Source organism: Danio aesculapii, chromosome 11 (assembly GCF_903798145.1).
Source record: "Danio aesculapii chromosome 11, fDanAes4.1, whole genome shotgun sequence".
Taxonomy (NCBI): domain Eukaryota; kingdom Metazoa; phylum Chordata; class Actinopteri; order Cypriniformes; family Danionidae; genus Danio; species Danio aesculapii.
Window position 1 is genome coordinate 3,406,450 of NC_079445.1, and position 18,777 is coordinate 3,425,226.

Here is an 18,777-nt window from a genome sequence, read left to right on the forward strand (position 1 = left end):
CTGACAAGATGTGCATGACAAAAATAGCTTCGCTCAATAGGGTTTGTGATTTAATTTTGATTTATCACCCTTCCGTAATGTACTAATAATTTGTATCAAAAGGCAGCAGAAACCCATGTCCAAATAAGACTTGATGTTTTTTTTTAATAATGTAGAGTTGAATTATGTGTTAATAACACATTGATTAATTTTACATGGTTAAAAAACAACAAAAATACAGATGCCTTGTTTGACATTATTAATCTTGCAAGGGTCAAGCTAGGGTTGCCAAGTCTATTGGTTTTCACTCCATAAATCAGTATGTTATTGTTCCGTACAGTAATCGTAAAGACCTTTCAGACTTTGTTAATTCTTACTAGAAAGCCCCTGCCTTTAAATTCTGCTCGTTTTATCACAGACAATATATGTAATTTTGATGGTCTTGAGGCTTTTATCAATGTAGCCGACTCGGTTCAAGTGGTAAATATACAATCTTCCGCTAGTGTTAAAATAATTAAAACAGTCATGTTAAAATCGGAGAAAGCCAAACTGTCACTTTTGCTGTACTATAATGTTTTGGGTTTTTACATATGCTAATTACAAAATGATGTAACATTGCCTAGCTTCAGCTAGAAGAGTTGATTTATAGCAGAAAATCAAGTAAACCAAGTAATTAATGAAAGCTACACTGACGCCATTTTTTTTGGTTTGTTTGTTTTTTTAGTACTGTAAAGCTATTTTATTAATACAGTCTATTCGACAGAATCAAGAAGTTCAAACCAAGATATTACCACCAAACTACTGGTGTTGGTGGAAATTTGTTTGGAATGAAGTAATTTTTTTTATTTATTTATACGTGTCATTATTGTGTGTTTATTTATTCATGCCTCATTAGGGAAGGCTCTAAGAAAAAAGCCAAGTGGACTCCAGAGGAAGAAGCAGAGGTTCAGCGATTGTATGAAGAGCACAAGGACTCTGGAGGTGGTGTTTTGCTCATTTTCAGTGTCTGTCATTTCGTCGTTTGGTTCTATCTGAACGATCTTTCTGTGTTGTTGTTCCTCAGTGCCTGATGTTATCGAGACGATATTACCTTTGCTGAGCAGCAGCCGCACCAGGCGTGAAGTGGTGTCACACCTGGTGTCTATGGGTTTGGTGGACAGCGTGAAGGATTTAAAGAAAGAGAAGTATGATTCTGTTTAGAGCTGGATATTATTAGTTTTTATTTATTTCTCAAAACTGTTGTTAAATAGATTCTTTTAAAATGACATCAGTGCCTTTACTAATACTTTAAAAGGGTCATTGAATGAATCTCTGAATATACCTAGACATAACTAAATATTAAGAGTTGAGCCCAATCTAAACAAAGCACAGACTCCACACAAAGCATTAATATGCACACCCCAGATGGCATTTGATTGGCCACAAAGTTTTCCAGTGAGATTACAACAATATTTTTTCTTTATTTTTAAGTGTATCGAAGCTTGTATTAAACATAATATGCAAGTGGGACTTTTATTTTGAAAATGGAGGGATTGGCCACAAAGATTTCTAGTGAAATTACAACAATATTTTTTCCCTTATATTTAAGTTAATCTATGCTTGTATTAAACACAAACAAGTGGGACTCTTATTTTAAAAACGGGGATTGGCCACAAAGATTTCTAGTGAAATTACAATATTTTTTTCCCTTTTATTTAAGCTCATCTATGCTTGTATTAAACACAGACAAGTGGGACTCTTATTTTAAAAACAGGGTGATTGGCCACAAAGTTTTCTAGTGAGATCACAACAATATTTATCCTTTATTTTTAAGCTTATCTAAGCTTCTAAGACTTTTAATTTGTCAGTAGCCTGGGTTAAGTGCTTTCGGTGAACTGCATGCCATTACAACATCAGCGCATTTAATGTCTGTTTTCTTTATAAATCAGCGATCTCCACTGGCTGAGTGATATCCGATATAAAGTGGGTTTCAGATTGTACAAGAAGCACTGCCTTAAAATACATTTTCCCCCACCATGTCTTTAAAATATGAACATTTATTTTACCCCAGTATATTCAATGGAGCTTCTGCTCTAGCCTGACGATTCTGACGGGTGCGTGCGAGTAAACGGATTTTTGTCTCGTTTTACGCTTAAGCAACTAAATCAATGCCAAAGTCTTTTTAACTGATTGTATTTTAATTGCATTACAACATCGATGCTGTAAAAGGAACTGTAAAAAATGGAAAAAAGTCACATTAACCATTCACCGGAGGTTTATCAGTATGAGAAGAAACACTAGCTCCGCATATACACTATTAAACATACCACACAAGCGGGACTCCTATTTTGAAAACACTGTGAATGGCCACAAAGTTTTCTAGTGAAATTACAATATTATTTCCTTATTTTTAAGTTTATCTTAACTTGTATTAATCATTAAATTAAAGCTGCCATGCATTTCTATGTAGTGTTCACTAATCACCAGAGCGCAAAATGCAGGATATACGGATTAAACATGTATTTAGTGCGAATAGTAAGGATAAAATGTTTTATTAGTGTAATAGTTTAATGGAAATTGCTGAAACTTTTTTTTTCAGTTTGTTGATGTACTTCCAACTGGACTGCATATTGAGTAGGGGGCGGGGCTTTCTTTTGCCGCTTCTCTCAAAGCTAACAAAGGGGTAAAAAGGGTGTGGTTCCGAATATTATAGGAAACATTATTTAATTACTTGGAGTCACTAATTTTGAAATTCTTATTTTTTTTAATGCATTTGATTAGGAAAGGTACTCGTATTGTCCTCTGGACTGAAGAACAGGAGCAAGAACTTCAGGGGCTCTTTGAGGACTTTCAAGACTCTGATGGTTGGTGTATATATGATGTGTCTTATTTATGTAATGATAATCCGTTTATATTTGATTAAAAACTATTTCAAAACACTTTTGTTTTAAAAATTCTCTCTCAAATCAAATGAAATCAAGTCATAAGTATAAGAGAAATCACTGAAGCACCATCTTTTTATAGTTGTTAAAAAATCACTCGTTTCAGTGAATCTAATAAATCTTTCTCAAATTACTTCACTGAATAAAGATTTAATCACATTTAATAATAAATTATATTTAATAATATAATAAAATTTAATAATAATAAACAGCTGATCAATAGCCGCGTTTCCACTATCGCGCCTAAAGCGAGCGAGCCAGGGCGAGCCAAGGCCAGTCGCGTTTCCACTATCACTTCCGGGGCGTAATCGGGCCAAAGCGGGGCTTCCTTGGGGCCAGCGTCCGGCCTTTTTCGGCCCGCCGAATACCTTGGGCCAAGGAGGGCCAACTGGGGCTTCGGGGCGGGGTTACATACAAAGGCGGAGTTTTCCTGTCAGGTAAAGAGCGGACAAGATGCTTTCTTCCCTTACATTTGTTTTGCTATCGCGCTTGATCAACTCACTAAGAAAAATCTGTGTTCGAAGTAAATGCCGCCGAACTCGAATGTCCTCATCCAGGGATCGCTGTCTGGCCTTACACCAACAGACCACAAACAGTAAAATAGCAATCGCTTCGGTGTTCTCCATCTTCCAGCTCTCGTAGTGATGCCAGGTTGTGTTTGTGGTTATAATTTGAGTTTTTTGTTCCCGCTGAAGTGGGCGGGTTGTGTGACGGGTTGTGTGACGTTTGATTCGGGGGACGTTCTGGGGGCGGTGTTTGCGTGACGCGCTGCGAGCAACTAGCCCGACAGTGGAAACGCGACATGATTTCGGCCTCATTTCTCAACCTCCCGAGCTATTGGCCCGGCCTGGCCCGATTAAAGCCCTGGCTTGCACTGGCCCGATAGTGGAAATGCGGCTATTGGATTTAACAAAATACCTGGAACTATTATTACTTTTAGTGATGTTTTTTTTCCTAAAGTGACTTCTTTGCTTTTACTGAAAGCTTTGAAAGGAAATTTGTAGAGTCGGTGTGTGAAACAGTCCCATATATGACAACCACAAGTAAAAAATACCCTGGAAAAAAATGAATCATCTCTACTTTACCTTGCCTTGATTTCCTCTCTCTGTTTTGCTCATAGATGTGCTTGGTAATATTCTGAAGCGGATCACAGCCAAGCGTTCAAGAGCACGAATAGTTGACAAGATCCTCAGCATGGGTTTGGTGTCTGACCGCAAAGAGCTTTACAAGAAGAGACAGCGCGGCGCTCACGGGAAGAGCACGGGAATGGTGCGTCCATCTACATCAAATAAATGCTATGTAGCATATGGGGAATTTACTGCAGAGATTAATCTAGAGTAGACATGTCCAGGTCACACTAGCAATATGTTCAACTTTTCTCTCCAGCCCAGATCTCATTTCTGTAATGCAAAATCATGCATAATATATAGTATGGTCTGTATACATTGTGCCATTTAATAACAGTAGTGCCAGAGAGCGAGAATATAAAAATGCCTTGACATTTAATACTATTAAATTATGGAGTTCTTATAATACAGTATTTGTACTAAAGTGTCTGGTGCATGTGGAGAGGAAAGTATTTCCTACAGGTGGTTTGTCAAACCCACTCACCTGAATGAGGAACACTCAGAGTTGCACATTTTTACTGAGAAACATGGAGTGTTTATGAGAGTGTCCGGTGCAAATGGAGAGGAAAGAGTGTTTCCTACAGGTGGTTTGTCAAGCCCACTCACCTGAATGAGGAACACTCAGAATTGCACATTTTTACTGAGAAACATGAAGTGTTTATGAGAGTGTCTGGTGCATATGGAGAGGAAAGAGTGTTTCCTACAGGTGGTTTATCAAGCCCACTCACCTGCATGAAGCACACTCAGAATTGCACATTTTTTTTTTTTTTATAAACTTTATTTATTGAACACAAGTGGATAGCATTTGTTGTATACAAATGTCCAATTTTTGCTTTTTTCTTTTTGAACACTTTTGTAAACATTTAACCCCAACACCCCCCGCCCATCCCACCCATACATAAACATAACCCCTTTTCTTGTAAAACGTATAACAGAAGACAGAGTAATAGAAGAGAAAAAAAAAAAAATAAATAAATAAAATAAAAAAATAAAAAATAAAATATTAACAATAAAACAAAGATAATGATAATAATACAATTTGAGATAAATATATAAATCATTTCAAATAAATAAATAAAATAAATACATTAGCTTGTTACATCAATAATAATGTGCTACCTACTTCTTGGTTATTATAGCTTTAGTTGTGCTGGGGTTGAACCGATGCATCTAGTTTAGGGCATGATAGTTCCGGAGAAAAAAAAATGCTAGACTAAAAAAAAAAAAAAATTTATAATAATAATTCCGACCATAAAATGACTTCTTAAATAATCACTTCCAGAGGTGTTAAATCATCAAAATAATCTAGTAGTGGCCTCCAATGAGTATAAAACTTGTGAGATGAGCCTCTGAGAGAGAATTTAATCTTCTCCAATTTCAAAAGACTTAAGATGTCGTGTAGCCAAACTTTGATTGAGGGTGGTTGGTGCGATTTCCACATCAAAAGAATTCTTTTGCGAGCAACTAGGGAGGAAAAGGCGATGACATTATTTTGAATGTTTGTGACATGAAAATCATCTGGGGGTTTTCCGAAAATAGCAATGTGAGGATTTGGGTTTAGATTAATGTCCAAGATATCTGAGATTGCCTTGAAAAATAACCGCCAGAATTCAGACAATTTGGGGCATGACCAGAACATGTGAGTGAGGTTGCATGGGGTCTGTGAACACCTATTACATTTATTATCTAACTTGTCCGGATAGAGCTTTGAGAGTTTCTCTTTGCTATAGTGTAGTCTGTGGAGGACCTTAAATTGTATTAGTGATAATCTGGCGCAACTAGATGATGAATTTACAGCATTTAGGGCCTCCTCCCAGAAATCTTCAGAGAAATTTAATTGAAGTTCTGATTCCCAATCCATTTTAATTTTGTTTAGGACAGATTCGTTAGTTGGAGAGAGTAAATTATATAAATATGAAATACGGCCTCTTGTCAAGGTTTTGGCTTTAATGATCAAGTCTATCCCGCTGGGTGTTGGGATATGTGGGAATGAAGTTGTGTGTGTTCTTGCAAAGTCACGTAGTTGGAAGTATCGAAAAAAGTCTGATCGATTTAGACTAAATCTAGAAATCAGCTGGTTGAAGCTTGCAAATAAATCTTCAATATACAAGTCTCCCAACTCTCGTATTCCCTTTTTCTCTAAGCTGATAAAATTTGAGTCACTTTTAGCTGGTATAAACAAATGATTATTGCAAATAGGGGTTGATAACGGAAGGGTGAGCCAGCCAAAGTTGCGTCTTATTTGCGCCCAGATTTTTAGAGTTTCGACGACCACAGGGTTGGTGGTAAAGCTTCCTGGGGAAAAGGGTAAGGTATTACAGGCCAAAGCGCTCAAAGAATTGCACATTTTTACTGAGAAACATGGAGTGTTTATTAGAGTGTCTGGTGCATATAGAGAGAAAAGAGTGTTTCCTACAGGTGGTTTGTCAAGCCCACTCACCTGACTGAGGAACACTCAGAATTGCACATTTTTACTGAGAAACATGGAGTGTTTATGAGAGTGTCCGGTGCATATGGAGAGGAAAGAGTGTTTCCTACAGGTGGTTTGTCAAGCCCACTCACCTACACTCAGAATTGCACAATGTTTTCCCAGAAACGTGGACTGTTTATAAGAGTGTCTGGTGCATATGGAGAGGAAAGAGTGTTGCCTACAGGTGGTTTGTCAAGCCCACTCACCTGAATGAGGAACACTGAGAATTGCACCGCTTTTTTTCTGAGGAACATGGAGTGTTGCATTTTGTAAAGGAGCATACATATGTTTTATATTGATTTCAGACAGAGGAGGAGTTCTTTGATATGACTGGAGAGATGCAGGAGAAGGACATCGAGGATGAAGAAGAGGATGATGAGGATGATGACGATAAATCTGATCAAGAGGAAGATGAACAACACTATGAGGAGCAGATTGTCAGATCAGCCAAAAAGCATCAAAAGAGCACAAGCGGAGACATTTCTTCAGAGAAGATTCACAGCCTGAGAAAGATGGTCCAGACTTTACAGCTAGAAGGTGCTGAATTGGGCTTGATTTTGATTCTTCTCTGAATAAAGGCTGGGATTGTGACTGGTCCGTGTGTGTTGTGTGTGAGCAGGTCTGTCCGGGCCTGTCCTGTGGCTGCAGAATTCACTGAACCGAACCGCAGATGACCGCGAGGAGGACGGTGAGTATTAAAAGCGATAAAGTGATTTATAATGAGGGTTAGGGCGGCATGGTGGCGCAGTAGGTAGCGATGTCACCTCACAGCAAGAAGGTCGCTGGTTCGAGTCCCGGCTGGACCAGTTGCCGTTTCTGTGTGGAGTTTGCATGTTCTCCCTGTGTTAGCCAAGGTTTCCTTCGGGTGCTCCAGTTTCCCCAACAAGTCCAAACACATGTGCTAAAGGTGAATTGGCTAAGCTAAAATTGTCCATAGTGTGTGTGTGCGTGAATGAGTGTATGGATGTTTCCCAGAGATGGTTGCAGCTGGAAGAGGATGCGTAAAACATGCTGGATAAGTTGGCGGTTCATTCTGCTGTGGCGACCCCAGATTAATTAAGGGAATAAGCCGAAAAGAAAATGAATGAATGAAAAATGAGGGTTAAAGGGTTAGTTCACCCTACAATGTAAGTTTTACCATGATTTATTCGCCCTCAAGGCATTCTAGCTGTATGTGACTTTCTGCTTTCAGTTGAATCCAGTTGTTGCTATTTTAAAAATGATCTTGGTTTTTGCATTACCAGTAAACAAAGAAAAAAATACATTTCTGATGAAAATCAGCTGACCGTTGCTGAATATTAAGAAACAGCGTGTCATGTTTTTTTCTCATGTTTTTGAATAAGGAAGAATAAATATCAGATTAAAAGTAACTGATGTATTTTCTCACTCGCAAAGCTATTTTGATTTGTATAGCAGATTTATCAGATCTATATCCGTACAGACAACAAATGTTGTAGTGCCTGAATTTTTAAGTTTAAAAAATCAGTTTGTTCATATTACCCATTTTTAATTTGAATATATTTATTCATTTTTTAAATGAGAATTTAATTTTACTTACACTTTTATATTTATTTATTTTATTTGCTTATTTATTTATTTTATTTATTTAGTTATACTTGTTTTTTTCTATCCATAAAGCAAATGTTGTAAAAACAGCTTGAATTACTTTAAAAAAAACGTTTTGTTTATTTTGCCCATTTCTAATTTCTATTTATTTATTATTTAAATGAGAATTTAATTTTACTTACACTTTTATATTTATTTATTTTATTTGCTTATTTATTTAGTTATTATATTTATTTAGTTATTTTAGTTATACTTGTTTTTTTCTATCCATACAGCAAATGTTGTAAAAAATTGCTTGAATTACTTAAAAAAAAAAAAAAAACGTTTTGTTTATTTTGCCCATTTCTAATTTGTATTTATTTGTTATTTAAATGAGAATTTAATTTTACTTAAAATTTTTTGGTTTATTTATTTATTTATTTTTATTTATTATCTTCTTTTTTTTTTCTATCCATACAGAAAATGTTGTAAAAATGGCTAGAATTATTATTATTTTTAAATATGTTTATTCATATTACCCATTACAAATTTGAATTTATTTATTTATTATTTATAAGTTAACACTTTTTATTTATTTATTTATTTTTATTGGAGACTCCAATTTTTTCCATCCATACAGCAAATCACTTTATTTATATTGCCCATTTCTAATGTGTATTTATTTATTTATTATTTAAATGAGAATTTAATTTTTCTTTATTGTTAGTTTATTTTTATTAGAAAATAATTTTTTGTTCTGTCCATATACAGAAAATGTTGTAAAAATTTATTAAATTAGATTTTTTTTTTTTTGAAAATCTGTTTGTTCATATTGCACATTTCTATTTATTTATTATTTAAATTAGAATTTAATTTTGCTTACTTTTTTAAAAATTGATTTATTTTTATTAGCGAATCATTTAAATGTACAACTTTTGTTTCCGTCTGTTTTACTTTAATATATGAAGGATTTTTATTTCAATCATTTTATTTAAAATAGTTTTAACTATTGTTGTTCACAGATGTTTATTATCATTAATTTATTATTATTATTGTAATTAATATTATTAGTTTATATATTATTATGATAATAATAAAATGAGTAGCAATATTATATTTTACGTTTTTCTCCCTAACATACTGAACTGGTCCGTGACAAAATCTTGAGATTCATACAGAACAATGAATTTAGCGTACACTTACCACCCTAGTTAACTGATTAACATGTGCTGTATGTATTTTCTATTCAATTATTAAAGGTACATTTAGGTTCAGATTTCACATTCACATTTCTGTTTTTCCAGCAAAAATAAAAGTCTATAACGAAAAACACCCTACAGAACCAATATTTTATCAAGTAAATTCAATAAATAACTTGAATGTTGAATAAATAAAATTATTAGAATTATTTTTAATTAACATATTATCAATCACACTAGTTCTTCGCCTTTTATCTTCAATATTAAACAGTCAAACAAGTACAACAAAAATGTAACAATGAAAATAGTGAGCAATTAATTTTTTTGGTTAACATAATTAATCTAGTATAGAGTACAGAGTCATACATCTAATCTACTCCTATTACTGCTTTAATGAAGACATAACTGATCGTGTTTGTGAATGAAGATGTTATGAAATAATTGTGTGCACTTGACTGCCTCAAGTACAGGGATGATAATATTTGACAGTGTTGCTATAGATCACCATTGCTTTTGGTAAATAACTGACTCTTCAATGTTGTAAATAACCAATCAGAATCGAGCATTTTAGAGAGCAGTGTCATGTAATAAATATGTCGTCCGTTTCTGCAGGTGTTTCTCATCCTGTGGCACTGGTTCCTCTGACGGAGGAGAACGAGGACGCCATGGAGAACAGGTCCTTCCAGAAACTTCTGCGTGCGGTTGGCATCCGCACACCCTCAGACGGACAGGTTGGTTTAGGGAATTTTCAGCATATCAGTCTCGAATATTATTTCTCTTTAGCATACTTTGTTTTCAGAAGCTTAGTTAGTTAGCTTACTTTTACATTATTCATTTAGCAGACACTTTTATCCAAAGCGACTTACAAGTGAGGATAAAAGAAGCCGCAGAATATAAATCCAATGACAACTCTGAGTTACTAAGTCTGCAAGTCTAAGTTTTATTTTTATTTTATTTCATTATTATAGGTTTTTGTTGTTTGTTTTGAAAGCAAGGAGAGACTGTGTCCAATAGGACTTAAGATTTGATTAATCCCAAATCGAAATTCGTATCACAGCAGAAAATTTAATAAAAATAGAAAATAAAAATAGACAATATATTATATGTTGTTTTAGATTTAACATATTTGATATATTTTTATTTTATTTCATTATTTTTATTTGTATATATTAGGGCTGTGCAATTAATCGACAATTCGGTTTGTATTCGTGGTTTTATCTAATTTACCTTCATCAGGAGACCTTCTGGAGGATTTCTTCCAGTCTGAGTGTGAATCAGCTGAGGACATTAGCAGCGTCTTTAGACCCGCTGGAGGAGACTGGAGCTGAAGGAGACTCTGAGGAGAAGGACAGCAGATCTGTGGAGGATGAAGATAAAGATGATAATGATAATCAAGAGATGAGAGCTCAAGCACTGAGAGCTTTGCTATTGTCCCGCCAGAGGAAACATACCTCCGCTAAACCAAAAGGTAAGCATGCAGCATCTAGGCGTGGAATGATAAGCAGTTTCACAGTTTTTGGAAAAGTCAAGGTTTTAAAACCGCTACATTTTTCTGTTATACCTAGGGATGGGTATCGTTAAGGTTTTAACGGTATTACTACTTTTATCGATAATACTTATTGGTTCGGTACTTTAACGGTTCTTTTATCGGTACATTTTGTAGTGTTTTTTTTATAATAAAAAAACCCAAATTGAACAAAATTAACAACACTTTATTTTATTATTACAATTTTAATGTAAAATAAAACCAAACCAATAATTGTAAAACAAATAAATATAAGTTTTCCTGTAAAAGAATGCACAATGATTTGAAGGAAAATGACTGTTTTTAACCACTCTTCTGGAGAAAAATCAACATGTTTGTTTTCTGGCAGTCTCTTGGATCTTTCTTGGTTTATTGTGCTCCCTGCAGCTGAAAATACCCTCTTTGAGTTGCAAAATGCAGTTAAATAATCAGATCATGTTGAAGATTTCTCATTAACACATTCACATAAACGAATTAATGGTGTTTTGGGAGTTAACAATGTAAAAATAAGTCGTTTTTTTTATCGTTTCTTAATAAGCATAGTTTATTATTAGGCTATTCATAGGCTATATTTGTAAATACAGTAATGTAAAAGCATTTTTAATGTTTAAGATTTATTTAGGCTACTGCAGAAAAAAATGCTGTTTTCCATGCAACCGAATGTGTGTTTATTAAACTATTAATATAATACTAATTTCTAGAGACCTTAGGTGACTGACTGCTAGCATAACGATGTTGATTGTTTAGCTAGGCAGTGGAAAACTTTTAATTGGTCTTTCTGCAGTTAATGCACTATTGAAAGATGCCTAGCCAGATTGCTTGCGTTTTCGCTTATACAAGAACACAACTTGTTGCATTTGTTGCAACGGGCATTGTCGGTGTCCAACCTGTTTGGTTCTGTCCGCCACTCCGCAAGCTTACGAGCTGTGTGCGTGAGTCTTGTGTCGCGAGCTGTGTGTGTGCGCTTAGCGCGAGCCTCCACTGAGTGTGCGCGCACAGCCGAAAACTGTGACGCGCTAGCCGTTGTAATATTGGGTGGAAACACGAGCATTTCTCATGTGAGATTGCCAAATGTGCAGACTAATGTCAAATATCGCAAATTAGAAAAGGCCGGTCAGTTCAATTATGCTACTGTAAGTAATGTTTATTCAGGAATAATTCTCCAGGACCAATAGCAGAACGGTTAACCGTTAGATCTTATCGATACTTCGGTCGTTCATAATGTAATCCGATAAAGAGACCGAGACCGATAAAGTACAGAGCTTCGGTACCTATCCCTAGTTACACTCTTCCTGAGGTATATGTAAGTTTTATTTATTTATTTAACTTTTTTAGGTTTTTTTAGGGCAACAGTATCTCCAGCAGAAAAGGACCCTCAAAATCAAAAATTACTGCGGCAATTTTTTTGTTAAAGTGTCTTAAAATAAAATGGAGAAAAACGTTCTAACATGTTTCAAAGCAGTAATCACAATACAGTGAAACCGTGATATTTATATCCAAGGTTATCATACTGTTAGAATCTTCTAGCGGCCCATGCCTAGCTGCTACTGACCATGTGATTTAGCTCAAATGACTATCGTTAAATATTACAAATGAAGCCGTTTAAATACATTTCTTTGTCTTTCTTTCTTAGACTCTCCATCACAGGAGGACATTTCTGATAGTGTGGAGCCAAGGTTAGTGACGGTGTTAGTTATTTAGTGGCTTCTTAATAGCAGAGTTTAATATCTTATCTGTAATGTGATTTTAATGGTTTGTGTTCCAGTGAGCAGAAAATCTCCAAGAAAAGAAGCAGAGTTTTAGATGATGATGAAGATGATGAGGATCAGAAAGGTAATCATCAACATCTTGAAATGGCATCTAGATTTTTCAGCACATTTCTGGTCCATTGCAATGATCCATCCATCCATCCATCCATCTATTTTTAGATCTAGCTATCTTTGTTTCCATCTATCCATTCATCCATTTTTAGATCTATCTTTGTTTCCATCCATCCATTTTTAGATTTCACTATCTTTGTTTCCATCTATCTATCCATCCATCTATCCATTTTTAGATCTATCTTTTTCATCCATCCATCCACTTTTAGATGTAACTATTTGTTTCTATCAATCTATTCATTAATCTATTTTTAGATCTATCTTTGTTTCCATCATCCAGCCATCCATCTATCCATTCATCCATTTTTAGATCTATCTTTGTTTCCATCCATCTATCCATTCATCTATTTCTAGATCTATCTATCTTTATTTCCATCCATCTATCCATTTTTAGATCTATCTTTGTTTTCATCCATCCATATATCCATTTTAGATCTATCTTTGTTTCATCCATCCATCCACTTTTAGATGTAACAATTTGTTTCTATCAATCTATTCATTAATCTATTTTTAGATCTATCTTTGTATCCATCCATCTATCCATTCATCTATTTCGAGATCTATCTATCTTTATTTCCATCCATCTATCCATTTTTAGATTAACTATCATTGTTTCCATCCATCTATCCATTTTTAGATCTATCTTTGTTTCATCCATCCATCCACTTTTAGATGTAACTATTTGTTTCCATCCATCTATTCATTTAATCTATTTTTAGATCTATCTTTGTTTCCATCCATTCATTTTTAGATATCTTTGTTTCTATCCATCCATCTATCCATCTATCCATCCATCTATTTTTAGATTGAACTATCTTTGTTTCAATCCAATCTATTTATATCCAAGGTTATACTGTTAGAATCTTCTAGCGGCCCATGCCTAGCTGCTACTGACCATGTGATTTAGCTCAAATTACTATCGTTAAATATTACAAATGAAGCCGTTTAAATACATTTCTGTTTTTCTCTCCAAGACTCTCCATCACAGGAGGACATTTCTGATAGTGTGGAGCCAAGGTTAGTAACAGTGTTAACTTGGTTATTTAGTGGCTTCTTAAAAGCAGAGTTGAATATCTTATCTGTAATATGATTTTGATGGTTTGTGTTCCAGTGAGCAGAAAATCTCCAAGAAAAGAAGCAGAGTTTTAGATGATGATGAAGATGATGAGGATCAAAAAGGTAGTGAACTTGAATTTTCAGCAAGCAACACTAGACATTTCTCATCCAGTGCAATGATCCATCCATCCATTCAGTGAATTGTATGTACGTGGTATAATTTTCTTTTTCTTCCGAATCTTCTTCAGATGTGGATCTTTCATCCAGGAGCATGACTTCGGAGCGGGACAGTCCTGCAGCCCCAGCCAAGCGCAGGTATACCAGAGTGTTAAGTGATGAAGAGGAAGAAGATAACTAGATGAATTAATGCAACACAACACAATCATAAATGACTTTTCACCATCTCTTTCTATTTCATTACGTGTGACTTTTTCCAGAATATCTGTAGTTACCCTAAAAACTTCGATATTTTAATGTTATGAGTGTTATGATTTTAATAATTTTTTTCATTCATTTTCTAACTCATTGAACCTTTTTTTCTTTTGCTTCTTTTGTTTTTTTGGGAGTTTGATGCACCGGCGTTCTCACTGTTAGCGTGCAAAACAGAAATCACCCTTCGTCATAATTAAATACAGTTTAATTGCCTCATTTCTGCGGCTCTGTTATTGTGAGAAATAAAAATAAACTGAATGAACTAATAAATGTAGGCCTGCTTAATGTGTCCATGCAGGAGTAGCATGTCGTTCGCTGACGAGGGCTTCAGATGAATGCGTCTCTGCTTGGGTATGTGACCGCAAATACTGAAAGCTCTCTCCGTGTGACTTTGTGCAGTAGATAAATAACAGAGTATTGGTTTTTAGTGAATGAATTGAAAGATATTTTAGTTTTGTGGGAGTTCTGCGAATAACTATATCCTCCCACAATCCACACATGCATGAGGACCATACCGCCCGCACCCGAACTCATCAATCAAATTTTGCAGGACAGTCTGGTACTCTTATTTATTCACGGTCACTTTAAGAGGGCAACATTTTGGGAATAATTAGAAGATCGTGGCCTTCTGTGTGCAGAAGCACCTGAGGGTTTGGCCTACAGAATGAATGTGTGTTGATTTTCTTCACACTTCTTCACTCTCGTAATGCTGCATTTGACTTCCACTAGAGCTTTCAGTGCTGCCTCTGGCGGTCAGGAGCGAAGGGAAATAAAATCTAGATTATGAGCAACATAAATAAAATTGAAAATGTCACAATCGCATATAATTCATCTACAGTTGCTTTATCCTAAACATTTTGGCCAAATAATGGGAGAAGAATTATGACATGCCTCAGTGCCTTCTAGAGTTTCCCGCCAAAGGAAGTGACATCCTTGAAGCAAGTCGCACTCTATCAGTGCTTTACAGATTGTTTTGCCTTAAATAACCGATGTAGCAGAGTTGTCCAGAACGTAGGAAGACACAAAATGTTTGTTTTTTATATTATTGAAATCACAAATAATACAGAAAGTAGATGTTTTATATAGCTTAGTAGAGTAAACGCAAAGAAGACCTAAACTGTGTTCCACACGATCAATTTGTGTTGGGACAACATGAAAGAATTAAGAAAGAATCACCATTTTAAGTGGATTGAACACAAATAATTACGTTGTGATTAATTAAGTCGTTTCAGCTCATTTTTATTAAGTAGGTTGAACAAACATCATTTTTTTTTGAGTGTAGTTGTTATATTAGTTGTTAAATAGGTAAAGAAACTCTTAAGTTTATCATTTCAAGACAAAATATCTCTAAGTACACACAAAGATTATTTATAGACAAGTGCCGTCAATATTATTCTGATGTTCATGTTACGTTTTCTAAACTTTGCACGTCTCTACAAAGCAAGCCAGACCCGTAACAATAAATAAATTTAAATTAAATAGGACACGTTTAAGAGTAATGAGAAGTCCGTAGTCTCATCTCCCGCTCAAAAGAAAACAACAACAAGGACGATTGACCAAAGAAATAACGTAAAGTCACATTTATTTGACAAAATAACAAATGAAAAACTCAACAGCTAAAGCTGCCTTTCCACTGTCGTGCTGAACCATTCTTTATGCTGAACCGTTCCATTCAGTGCCAAACTGGGCCAGACAGCACGGATACAGTTTCATGTTCCACTGTCGTGCTGAACCATTCTTTATGCTGAACCGTTCCATTCCGTGTCAAACTGGGCCAGACAGCACGGATACAGTTTCATGTTCCACTGTCGTGCTGAACCATTCTTTATGCTGGACCGTTCCATTCCGTGCCAAACTGGGCCAGACAGCACGGATACAGTTTCATGTTCCACTGTCGTGCTGAACCATTCTTTATGCTGAACCGTTCCATTCCGTGTCAAACTGGGCCAGACAGCACGGATACAGTTTCATGTTCCACTGTCGTGCTGAACCATTCTTTATGCTGGACCGTTCCATTCCCTGCCAAACTGGGCCAGACAGCACGGATACGGTTTCATGTTCCACTGTCGTCCTCAACCATTCTTTATGCTGAACCGTTCCATTCCGTGCCAAACTGGGCCAGACAGCACGGATACGGTTTCATGTTCCACTGTCGTGCTCAACCATTCTTCATGCTGGACCGTTCCATTCCGTGCCAAACTGGGCCAGACAGCACGGATACGGTTTCATGTTCCACTGTCGTGCTGAACCATTCTTTATGCTGAACCGTTCCATTCCGTGCCAGACAGCACGGATACGCTTTCATGTTCCACTGTCGTGCTCAACCATTCTTTATGCTGGACCGTTCCATTCCGTGCCAAACTGGGCCAGACAGCACGGATACGGTTTCATGTTCCACTGTCGTGCTGAACCATTCTTTATGCTGAACCGTTCCATTCCGTGCCAGACAGCACGGATACGGTTTCATGTTCCACTGTCGTGCTCAACCATTCTTTATGCTGGACCGTTCCATTCCGTGCCAAACTGGGCCAGACAGCACGGATACGGTTTCATGTTCCACTGTCGTGCTGAACCATTCTTTATGCTGGACCGTTCCATTCCGTGCCAAACTGGGCCGGACAGCACGGATACGGTTTCATGTTCCACTGTCGTGCTGAACCATTCTTTAAGCTGAACCGTTCCATTCCGTGCCAAACTGGGCCAGACAGCACGGATACGGTTTCATGTTCCACTGTCGTGCTCAACCATTCTTTATGCTGGACCGTTCCATTCCGTGCCAAACTGGGCCAGACAGCACGGATACGGTTTCATGTTCCACTGTCGTGCTGAACCATTCTTTATGCTGGACCGTTCCATTCCGTGCCAAACTGGGCCAGACAGCACGGATACGGTTTCATGTTCCACTGTCGTGCTGAACCATTCTTTAAGCTGAACCGTTCCATTCCGTGCCAAACTGGGCCAGACAGCACGGATACGGTTTCATGTTCCACTGTCGTGCTCAACCATTCTTTATGTTGAACTGTTCCATTCCGTGCCAAACTGGGCCAGACAGCACGGATACAGTTTCATGTTCCACTGTCGTGCCGCAAGAAAGCTATTTGAAACGTTACACAAAACGCATTAGTAGTTGCCTTGGTAACGCAATGTAAACGGCTCCCTTTGTTCAATTAAATTTAAATAATAGCCTAAACTAGTTTTTTCATGTTCATGTGTAAAAGCGAAAGAAACCATGTGACTAAATATCCTGCTTAGTCACAGCTGCTAAATATACATGTCACAGCGCCCCTATTTATTTAGAGGTCATATGCTGCGCGGCTCTGGGCAAATTTTATTCGTTGGGAAAATTTCCACAATGCAACGTGATTGAAAATGATTGGAGGGGAAATAAATGACATATTTCAAAATCTCCGTACAGAACAGGAAAATAAACAATGATAATGCAACAATAATAGTGCATTTGTATTAGTGGCAGAAGTATATTTTTGGACAGGCCTTGTCAAAAGTGAGCAGGCACTTTCACTAATAATAAATAAAGCACTTAAATTATTTAATTTTTAACTATCAATTAAATGACACAGCAGTTTAATATCAGAAGTTGATCATGATATAAAATGCTACATTTTGATGGTAAAATATAACCTTTTAAACGATGGCTGTAATTTGATTCCGTATCCAAACATAAAATAACGAATGCAGCAAGTGAAATAAACGAATATAAAACGACACACGGCACATCAGGATATAAAGCATATGAAGGGCTACATATTTAGCAAAATGCTGCTCCTTTTATCTTTGTATTTGTATCATTCTATTTTTGTTATTTTAATAATTTTTGTGTCTTCATAATTAACTAACGAGTTACACAAATTCCTGCTTGACGTTTTAGACGATATTTTGCGTAGCTGCCCAGTATATTAACAACAGAAACATGTTACATGGCCACATAAATGTCCAACTTATATTTAACTGAATAATATAACAGCCTATAGCAAAACGTTAAAAATTGCTCATTTTATTTTTATAAAACATTTGTCAAAACGTATTGATGTTTTTTTTGAGTAAAGACAATACCGACATTTAAGAATCCGTATTTATTTTGTTTATTCATTCATCTGGCTTGTTTATTGGTGCATATATAGGCTATCATTGAAATCATACAACAGTAGCTTGAACAGCTACAGTGCCACTCTGTAAAGCTTTCAAACAAAAGAAAGACTTGACTTTCTCCGGTGACGGCCGATATTCACAACACGCCGTATCATCACATGCGTTTCAGTACATTGATCTTAATAATAGTCAACACTCAGCGTTCAATTCGACAATATCGCCGAGCAAATACAACATAGGTTTTCACACATAAACAAAACAAGCCGAAGAGAAGAGACTGTCCGATCGATCTTCCAGTGTGGTTTAAATAGACTTCACCAACACGTCAAGCTGCCACGTGTCAACACCACATGTCAAACATAAAAGAAAAATACATAACAGTTCAAGTGAATTTACAATTTTTGACACGTTTTTGCTCTATTTTATCAACAATATTTGTACTTTTCCAGAGACCTGAGTTTCTTAGCCCATCTACAACATAAAGGCTGTGAGCTTGAGTTTGAACAGCTCAAGGCTCGTCACGGGTTATGAGATAA

At 36.1% G+C, this 18,777-nt stretch overlaps 1 protein-coding gene across 2 annotated transcripts in view; it reads left to right on the top strand.

Moving 5' to 3' along the window:
* timeless (timeless circadian clock) overlaps positions 1-14,404 on the top strand; it is a 42,220-nt gene extending 27,816 nt beyond the window's left edge. Inside the window, exons 19-31 of one of the 2 annotated variants that reach the window (XM_056468186.1) lie at positions 875-960; positions 1,043-1,163; positions 2,740-2,822; positions 4,021-4,169; positions 6,803-7,034; positions 7,117-7,185; positions 9,854-9,972; positions 10,478-10,709; positions 12,400-12,442; positions 12,532-12,599; positions 13,621-13,663; positions 13,758-13,825; positions 13,951-14,404. In XM_056468186.1, the coding sequence (XP_056324161.1) occupies positions 875-960; positions 1,043-1,163; positions 2,740-2,822; positions 4,021-4,169; positions 6,803-7,034; positions 7,117-7,185; positions 9,854-9,972; positions 10,478-10,709; positions 12,400-12,442; positions 12,532-12,599; positions 13,621-13,663; positions 13,758-13,825; positions 13,951-14,060 (1,423 nt within the window). In that variant the 3' untranslated portion in view covers positions 14,061-14,404. The remainder of the gene's footprint in view (positions 1-874; positions 961-1,042; positions 1,164-2,739; positions 2,823-4,020; positions 4,170-6,802; positions 7,035-7,116; positions 7,186-9,853; positions 9,973-10,477; positions 10,710-12,399; positions 12,443-12,531; positions 12,600-13,620; positions 13,664-13,757; positions 13,826-13,950) is intronic. The other variant, XM_056468187.1, reaches the window with a different exon arrangement.
* The last annotated feature ends 4,373 nt before the right edge of the window (positions 14,405-18,777 follow it).